Source organism: Branchiostoma belcheri, unplaced genomic scaffold (genome assembly GCF_001625305.1).
Source record: "Branchiostoma belcheri isolate BF01 breed outbred unplaced genomic scaffold, Haploidv18h27 scaffold22, whole genome shotgun sequence".
Classification (NCBI taxonomy): Eukaryota; Metazoa; Chordata; class Leptocardii; order Amphioxiformes; family Branchiostomatidae; genus Branchiostoma; species Branchiostoma belcheri.
In genome coordinates this window covers 1,673,186-1,682,925 of record NW_017803713.1, presented here as the reverse complement: position 1 = coordinate 1,682,925, position 9,740 = coordinate 1,673,186, and the positions used below count along the sequence as shown (strand labels likewise).

General features: G+C 41.3%; 3 protein-coding genes across 4 annotated transcripts in view; 1 reads left to right on the top strand and 2 right to left on the bottom strand.

Annotated features, from left to right (window-relative positions):
* The first annotated feature begins 405 nt into the window (after positions 1–405).
* Positions 406–2,197, top strand: LOC109470300 (claspin-like). Its single transcript, XM_019769216.1, has 3 exons — positions 406–529; positions 773–928; positions 1,148–2,197. Exons 1-3 carry the CDS (start codon positions 524–526, stop codon positions 1,304–1,306), a joined length of 321 nt encoding a protein of 106 aa, XP_019624775.1. The 5' UTR covers positions 406–523; the 3' UTR covers positions 1,307–2,197.
* On the bottom strand, positions 2,138–8,311 carry LOC109470281 (probable sodium-coupled neutral amino acid transporter 6). Of its 2 annotated transcripts, none has more exons than XM_019769183.1 (15): positions 7,934–8,311; positions 7,046–7,215; positions 6,576–6,649; positions 6,388–6,440; positions 6,209–6,248; positions 5,679–5,760; positions 5,224–5,306; positions 4,993–5,051; positions 4,594–4,779; positions 4,323–4,402; positions 4,055–4,155; positions 3,799–3,923; positions 3,394–3,538; positions 3,006–3,100; positions 2,138–2,792 (listed from the first exon to the last, which is right to left on the bottom strand). In XM_019769183.1, exons 1-15 carry the CDS (start codon positions 8,039–8,041, stop codon positions 2,706–2,708), a joined length of 1,488 nt encoding a protein of 495 aa, XP_019624742.1. In that variant the 5' UTR covers positions 8,042–8,311; the 3' UTR covers positions 2,138–2,705. The 2 variants fall into 2 exon arrangements, with proteins under 2 accessions (XP_019624742.1, XP_019624743.1); XM_019769184.1 differs by lacking the exon at positions 7,934–8,311 and adding an exon at positions 7,414–7,814.
* The window catches only part of LOC109470129 (sodium-coupled neutral amino acid transporter 3-like), a 3,730-nt gene continuing 2,087 nt past the window's right edge, over positions 8,098–9,740 (bottom strand). The window contains exon 6 of the mRNA XM_019768912.1: positions 8,098–8,135. Coding sequence (XP_019624471.1) covers positions 8,098–8,135 — 38 coding nt within the window. The remainder of the gene's footprint in view (positions 8,136–9,740) is intronic.

Below are 9,740 nucleotides of genomic sequence, written 5' to 3'. Positions count from 1 at the left end.
CTATTGGTTGATGCCCTGCATTCCATTGTGATGACTCATGCCCAGACGTGGTAAACACGGCACACTAACACAGTAATACATTTGCCATAACACAGACCAAAAAACTCAAATAAAACCATTCTAAAAAGCCTGTATCACAAAAATTTAAAAAACGACCTAGGGGTATTTGCCACTGTACCTCCATACCAAATTTCAGGACCTTAGGCCCTAAAATGAAGAAGCTGAATCCATTTAAAGATATGGCAGGAGGAGGAGGAGAAGGAGGAGGAGAAGAAACATCAGAAAAAGCAATATGGTTTCACCACACCACTTCGTGGTGTGGTGAACCCATAAAAAAAATTGTTTTCTCTTTTGCCTCTGTCAAGCTCTTCACAGAAATATATCTAGCAGTATGTACCTAGGTAGTGATACTAGTGAATGCATAGTTCATTTGTTTGTCCCTCAGGCCCTTGAAGGAAAACCAGACCAAAAAGACAAATCATCTGCTGTCTCGCCTGGAAAACCATCCATCCTGGCCAAACCCATGAGAGTAAGTTATTATCTATCCTCTAAGTCTTCTTTGCAAAAATGACCTGTGATGATTGCTGTTTTTTCTTATTTTAGGAAAGGCAAATTTTATGTCTTGCAGAGTACTTTAGCTCTTGAAATTACAGACTGCCATTGCTTTTCTGGGTGTCTATAGGAAGTTTGAAATTTGTATAGACAAGTCCTCTCATACAGATACAGAATTGGTGTAGACCCAACACTTATTTTGCTGTGTGCGCTATTTCAGTACCGCTATGGGTCCTTTCTGAAGAAGGATAAGGCCAGCCTGGAGCGGCTTGCCTCTGCCAAAGTGGTGGATCCCAACGGTCCTCGTCACTCCAAGAACTTCATCTTCAAGAGAGTCTCTCCAGACAAACCCAAGCCAACAACAAAACGACCACAGGTAAGGAACTTTCCCCTAATTGTTAATGATATCATTGGAAGGAGACCGTAGTGATAAGTTTTGGGTTGGTGTTGGAGAATCGTCTACGACGAATGGATCCACCAGTGTTAGTGTTGCGTATAAAACATGGAAAAGATGTCTTCAGATGTTTCCACACATCCTTGCCCAAACATCCAGTATAAACAAATATCACCCTGTTGCCTCCCCTGTTGCCTCCAGGTGAACAGGTCCATGAGCCAGGTGGTGACACCCAGCGCTAAACGACCAGACTGGACCGCAGCCAGAGTGAGGACAGCAACAGCATCTTCACCATGCTGTACTGAGCAGCACCCCGCCTATGCTGTCAAGGACAGCAATCCATCACGGAAGGCTGGATAGCACCCCCACTGTGCTGTAAACAGCCTCCTGTACCAAACTGTCTGCAAGAGCACTGTCTGTACTTGGAGACGCTTCTCATTCATGGTTCGTTAGTTGTAATGAGGAGTCCTTTTAATAATGAACTTGGAAGATATTATTCGACAATCTGAATGATTGTCACAGAGAGCAAACAATGCGGGATGATCAGCTTCATAAGATGTAAAATTAACCATTGGGAACGCTCATAACTTGCACAGCTAGCAGAATTGCTGGGGATGATTTGGCACTGTATCTTTTTAAGAATTGTTTTTCACAAGGATTAGAAAATCAATAAAACCTCAACATGATTTTCTCCTTACATCATACAGTAACATGTATTTAAGATAATGCTATTGCCAGTATTGGCACCATAGATGTACAGGGTTTATTTCCTTCAAGCCTGGAATTTGGTGTTGGAGAACCATAAATTTAGGTTGCGTTCATGGGTGATTTGATTTTAACTTATGAGGTATTTTGAAGTAAAATTTGCACAAATAAGAAAATCCATACTCCATTATTCCAATGAAATGCCCACTCGACATCCTACAAATTCATTGGAATGTCCTGGTAACTAGATCTAATATAAGCTTTGATTCAGCTGCCATATATGTATACAACATTGCCAAGTGCCAATGATTTATAGTTTAGTCTTGAAGAGAATTGTGTTCTGTTATTGTTCATACAATCAAGAACATCATTATCATGTAACTATTGTATGTTTTTAGGTGGAAACCGGAGTGTGAAAAAGGTGAATGACAACATGAATGATAACAAAAAGCTAGGGAAAATTAAAACCTTTGTATTATGTTGTACTTTACACAAATCTATATAAGTACAATTATTCCCAATAAAGACAAACAGCATTACAAGCTATCTCCACCAATGGTTTGCATAGTTCTTATGAGAGAAAAAGAAATGTACCTATAATACTACTAGTACAGACACTGTAAATACTTAACAACTCTAGCACATCCAGTTAAAAGGTACACGGTGACTGGACTCCCTGCTTCAGTTAGGGATTATTACTGAGAACTCTGAAAGACATTGTAGTAACTTTTCTTACACTTCATCTTGTTGAATTTTAAACTGCTTTATGTATCCCCAAATACTCCAGTAAACACAGCATTCACTGTCCCCATTACAGGGTGGTGCTATCACAACATACACATTCACAGCTAATATCTTACACAATATCACTAACTCAGTTACTGGCCATATTATCACTGTATGCTTGTAAGCACAAGTGCAATGCACATCTAGGCCTTTAAAATCACGGAGGTAAGCGGTTAAAAATGTTTCATGCACTTAAGTAAAATGACCCAATGAAAGCATCCCGTTCGATGTGTTTTTGAGGTAAAAACTGCACATCCTGGTTCTGCCGTCATGTGGCTCTGTGGACGATATCTGAGGTGATGAGAGTAAGGCTCAGGATACACAGGCACATTCCACCACCAGCTATCACAGCCGCCTGGGAAGGGGGCAAGTATTGAACATTCAGAAATTATCAACTTGTACAAGAAATGAAGACATTATGAAATAGCAGAATGATAATCATAGACCATTTTTCCTATGTCAAGTTTACAGCATACAAGATCCACACACACCCGGGTGGAGCTTCAAACAAGAATCATATCTGATCTTAACCACTATTTTTGCATAGCCAAAAAAGAGAAGAATGTACCAGTATTTTGTGCATAGCAAATCTTCGTTCACTGCTGACTTTGAGGTAGAACAGGCCAGGCAGGATGAACACCAGGAAGGTGGAGGAGGTCGCTCCTGCAAGGAACAACAACATGGTGCTCAGACATCAGATTGGATCATCACTCTGTACACTCACTTCATCCAACAACAGTATCTTATGATGAAAGAAAAAATGTATCTCTGATCCAGGAGTTAATATGTCTAGTTTACCAAATAATTAGCCTCAAATTTGACTGCCAGTTTGCTCAGCTTTGCATACAAAAGGTTGAGTACCGGGACAGTAGTCCTTCAGACTGAGAAAATGTAAAAATAAAGATCAAACACTACTAACTACAGCTCAACAATTGACAACACCACACAGCACCCACCTGCCACTCCAAAGACATCCTTGATGTCAGGTACAAAGATGGCCAGACAGTTGACTAGCACCATGAGGCACAGCGTGATGCACAGGTGGACCAGCCAGGAGAAGGGACGGCCAGGGAACAGCATCAGGGTGATCGCTTTCCTGGCCTGGGGCGGAGAAGGAACAGTTAGACTTACTTAGGTACATACTACTTTAGTACAAATGATTAGTTTTGCAAGCTTGTTTTGCTTGTTAACATGTGGTAACCAAATGGACTTTCAAACACTGTGCGATTTATCTCTGGGCCCAGAATAGTGCTAACCTCTAGGTGATTTGAGGATAGAATATAGTTGGTGAGCTAGGTAAAACATGGATTAGGAAAATGGGCATCTGTAGACTGTATGTAAGTCACAGGAATGAAACTCACAGGGAAGTGCACCACAGGCACTGTGAGGATGACAGCCACCAGCACAGCCAGTCTGCACATCAGGATCACCACATCATGGGGGTTGTATGAGTTATAGCTCTCCAGCAGCTCAGAGTGTACATTACCTGTAGGACACAAGGCGACAACAATTACTAAGCATACTGAATGACATTGTACATGTATGTGGAACACTGGGTAGCATTACACTGAATGATGTGAAATATAATCAAGAGTGCATGTAGCATGTGAAACTTACCATAGAATGTGAGGTAACCAAACAGTGCAGACAGCATGTACAGGATAAATGAGATGCCGATGGAAGTGTTGGCCACGTTCTGCATCCTCCCCACAGTACCCCTGGGCAACAAGCAGGTAATCACAAACATTAGTTAACACACATGTTGTTAACATACTTGTTATCAATCATCTTCAGTCATTCTAGATAAATATATGACCCCAAAGTACATGAAAACATTATCATACTGGGTATGTAGATAAAGCGTAATGTTATGCTGCAATCTCACCTCTTGAGTTCCACATACACAGGAAGGACTGCTGTGTGGCACACAAAGGAGAAGGCCATAGTGGGGAGGGCATAGGCTGTCTGCAAGGGAAATATAAACATGTTCAAAACATCTACAAGAATGCAACAAAAGGTAACAATGTACAACAATGTATGAGTCTTATGAGATAAGAGAATATAGGTTGGAGCCTGCCAATATGCATGCCACTCTCTACTTACTTAGTTTGGCCCTATAAAATCAAAGCATGAAAGACAACAGTCTACAGTCTCACCCTTTCTGTCAGGATGACCATTTTAGCCGTGCAGTCCTGCACAGTTGAGCTGTTCTGCAGTGCCACCATGTGATCTGTAGCGGTACTGTTGATCAGGGGGAACCAAGAGGGATTGCTGGGAAGTGTCACATTGGACCAGTCCTGTAGTGGCACCGGGCAGGGGTAACTGAATTTCTTTGCAACAACCTGAGGAGGAAAGAAGAATACCCATTACAATCAGCATGAACCGACAACTACACATGTATGGATGGTTTATAATGTACAAAACAGTTATATTAAGGGCCAAGAGAAGTTTTTTGGTGCCTGTCCTCCAACCAGTTAATTTCTTGGAAAAGTCCTAACAACTCTTGAAAAAGGCAATTTTAACACTGAAATTAATAAAATTAATGAAGACCTTACCACTGAAGTGAAGAACACCATACAGGCTATAGACAGCCCACTGGTGTAGCCAAGGAACTCTGGAAAGGAAGATGTATTGTTAGTATTACATGTACTTGTCCATATGCTGCAGAGAGTGAAACTCAAAAAATATTCACATAAAGACTTTGGTGTGTGATGTGATGCCCAAAAAAGTTAGGAAAGAAATACAATGTGGCTTTCTGCAAAAACTTGATGTTAGCTTATGCTTACCTATTCTTCTCAGGGCAGCAAGTGGTGCTATAACTAACCCAGCCACCAGTAACAGTAGATAATCTCCATTCAGGTACCAGGCCCTGGTAATACAAACAAAACATAGACATGAATAGTTTCAGAACAAGGAACTTCAACAGGACAACATACTTAATTACTGTGTATTTAATTGTTGATTAACTAATTTAAGTCTTTGTCATTAATTAATGCCTAAAAAACATCATCTATCTGGTTAAGAATTCATCACTATGGATCGGCATCTGGGTGCATTTAAAGCTGTTGTGGCAGTCCACAGGGGCAGTTACACTGACTGAGATATATCTGATATTAATGATTACATGTATGTATGCAGCCCTATGCAGAAATATATTAAATTCCATATGCTAAGACTTAAAATGTCTGTTAGATATTTCAAGGCTTGAAGTCAAACCTAAAAAAAGGATTAGGCCACTCACTGTGCATCAGGTGGGAGCTGCATGAAGGTCCTGATGACAGAGGGAAACTCTGTCTTCACTATAAACAAGTAACTGGACATGGCTGAGGGGAGGTGAGAAAGAAGATATTCTTATTCTTGTTCATAACAACTGTATGGGCATAAAGCTGGGAATGCATTCAAGCACATTATAAAAGTTACACCAATATTGAACATGTGTGCATGACTTATGAATTATACATGACTTCAAAATCGTTGACCCGAGACAAATCACACACCTGCCTTACACAAGATGATTCTCTACAATAGGAACAATAGACTAAGCTCAAGGTGTAAGAAAAAATTAAGGCAAAAATCCAACCAAGCTTGATTTTTGTGCTGTGACAAAATGCTAAGCTAAACATATCAAGTGTGACAGGGCTTATAAAGCAAACAAACCATGGCACAATACATTACTGAGGGTTAAAGCTCAGTTGTCAAAGTGGACAAACATTGCTAAATCTAGTTCTGTAGACAAATGTGACCATAGATCAAAACAAGGCAGACACATACCTCCTATATTTTGAAGTAGAATTGCTCCTGCTGCCAAAAACTGTAGAATAAAGGTTAATGCGTTTCAACATTACAGGAGTGCAGATATTGGCTTCTAATAACATCCAGAATAAATAAAATGTAATAACTTGTGGTGGGAATCAGCGTTCCATACAAGTCTGAAGAGAAATGGTAACTACCTTTCCTGGTCTTCTTAACGCAGCATAGCCGACATCCTCATATGAATTCACTCCTGCAAGCAAGGATATAAAGGTAATTGATACATGTACAAGAGAAACACTGAAATAAAGACTGCTTTTGCTAGTCATTTGTGATATCCCTGAAACATTAGGAAAATACCAACAACATTGACCTGACTACAACTCACCTGATATCTCACACATCCTGAGCAGGAGATGGATGGAATAGCTGGCAGTTACAGCAACCATCATCATCAGGATTCTGCACAGGCACAGTATGAAAAGTTTGTTATGCTGTATAGCACACTGTAAAGCACAGGATATTGTGAGAATGAATCCTGCCCCTGTAGTTAGTGGTGGGGACATCAAACAGCTTTGGAATATGGTCATCAACAGTGTGAGTTAGGAAGAACATCAGCAGGGATCACATTGCCAAATAGCAATTTTACATAAAATAAGCAGCAAATGACTGAAAAAGGTCTCTAAACTAAAGGGCTACTGAAGAAAAGTTCTCAAACCACTTACAGTTAAACCCTGTACATGGACCAGAAACTATTTTCATTTCCTTTCTAAGACATGAATCTAAATTCATTCTGCATGAAATTTCATTCTGCATGAATCACGTGCACTTTGTTGATGACAGGGTCTAAAGACTCACGTGAATAGAACCACCCCACTCTCCGACATGGCGTACGCCAGTCCCAGAATCCCACTGCCTAAGATGGCGTTCATGAGGTTGAAGACCGACATGCCAAACGAGGCCTTCCCCTGCACCTCATGACTGTCGCCCTGTCGCAGACCACCAATACTGGTCTGGATACTGCTTCCCTGTCAACAGATACAACATGTCATTAATAACAAAATATTACAGTACTGCAAAGCAGATTTGATTCCAGTTGGGGTCCTATTGAACTAGGACTTACAGCAGGATATCTTCCCCACGGCAATCTGTGCCTAAACACTGGAAAACAGACACAAAAGTAATATCAAACAAATCAACAATAATGTTACACGTAGTTCCAAGACCTTTTCTTCGCTGCTGTCATGGTTACTGAGAAGAAGTTGGTCTGACTCCTCAGCAGATGCAGACATCGTCTCTGATGGATCTCTTGATAGTTAAAGGAATACTACTTCTTTAAAGTTCTTATGTCTAAACTATGTTAGGCATGTGATGATCAGGATTATCATGTAGTCCTGTAGCAGCGCCACCTGGCGGCTACATTGGATTTTCAACGCAAAAGCCACACGAGCACTTCATGGGACACAGACAAACCGTGTTGGATTTGTCTGCGCGACTTGTCGCTCAAAGGCTCAGAAATAGCTCAGAAACACGTGCCCTTCAAACCCTCATCCCTTGTAGTATTCAGAGCAACATTCCTGAGTTCTGGTACCAAACAAACCGGTCAGGTCACAGGATAGGACGGGCATCATGTGACACAGACACACATGCACATCAAGCGAATTTACAACGGAGCGATAAACAAGTAAACATTGCACTACATTAATGATTAACTACATCCATGCCCTCCTCATGATTACTACATACCCTACGGAAGGCTCCTAGCAGGGGTTCGCGCTCCATGGACGCCGAAGCGCCGTAGAAATAGTCAGAATTGATGGACGTCGCCGCATCTTCCACCGGCACTGTTGCCATCTTGCGGTGTGTGGCGAAAGTTTGCGACAAGCCGACGAATTACGGCATAATTCCCATCATGCCCTCCCCAAGATGTCTGCGCCCATGTGTTTTCCTGGGTTGCATGGAGTTAAAAAACCTCATTGGTTTCTGAAATAAGAATTCTCCACGGTTTTCTTACGTATAGATGCCACTGTCTGGAGGTTTTTTCTACATTAGTCACAGAAACAGAACATTCCTTCGGGCGACGGTTTCGCGATTTTTCTTGATGATGTCTGAGAACCTGTTCACCCCTCCCCCTGGTGTCAGGGGCATGCAAGTTCTGGACAGACAGGCTTTCAATCGGACTGTACAAGTACCAGCGATCAAGGTACTTAAAGTTGCTTTGTGACATGAACGTGGCTATATACACACCCGGTGTGTATATAAAATCTAGTTGTCTTTTATATACACACCCGGTGTGTATATAAAATCTAGTTGTCTTTTATATACACACCCGGTGTGTATATAAAATCTAGTTGTCTTTTATATACACACCCGGAAAGTTGATAGGGCAGACATTCGAATGATCTGTCGCCGGTGGGTTATCCAGAGTCACCAAAGGGACCGGGGCGAACCCCGGGTTGGTCTTGGTCTGATGCACGCCAGACCGTGAGGTCGGCGCTTCTAACGCATGTATTAGCTCTAGAATTACCACAGTTATCCATGTAGGATGTGACGATCAAAGGAACCATAACTGATTTAATGAGCCATTCGCAGTTTCACTGAGACAGTTTAATGCACGTGCATGGCTTAATTGTCTATACTATTACTAAAGTGCGACATTACGTCTTCGGTGGTCTACAAAAGAGAAGTCAAACCCTTCAGACATAGTTTTAGAAATAGCTATAGTATCCTAAGATGTATTACATTTTATTATGTAGATTTTGAAGTTATTCTTTACTCTGTTTCAATGTTCTTTTGTTTATGTCACTTGCAATTAGCCTTTGGCATGAATTTGTTTAAACTTGGTGCCCCTGAATCCTCAAACACTCACAAAAACCCAGGTTTTGGGCCTATCAAGGAGGCTAGTATTTCGGTGTGTATATAAAATCTATTTGTCTTTTATATACACACCCGGTGTGTATATAGCCACGGCGTTGTGACATAGTGGTCTTTTGGATAATTTAACAATATGGTTTTCTTATCGTCCGAATTGTTGCAATGTATTTTGGTAGGATGAAATTTAGTTACTATGCCCCTTTATTAAATGTCACTCAAAGGACCTCCTTGGTCAAACTTTAATAGCCGCGGCGACTGTTGCAGTGCTTCTCTTGCTTGCAGTCTTTTAACTGGCTACTGTAAAAGACTGCAAGCAAGAGAAGCCCTGCAACAGTCGCCGCGGCTAGGTCAAACTCAAAGTACATGTAGTGTAATCAAGGAGGTTTAAACCTCCTTGGTATAATACTGGAAATACGAAAAAAATAGTAGAAATCTAATATGGAATGACAAGGCAATTGCTTAAGTTGTTTCCATAATGTTTGTTTCCAGATACCAACTAAAGCCATTGGTGGACTGCTGAAGCCTCTAAGGAGTATCCTGCTGAAGCGGCCAAACACCAAGAAAATAGTGGACATTCCTGATGACCAGCAGCACAAGGTCCTGCTGTGTGACCCTGGCAAGGTCGTACCTGAGGAAACCCTGACAGGAGAGCACAGGAAACTGCTACAGGAGAATGGGG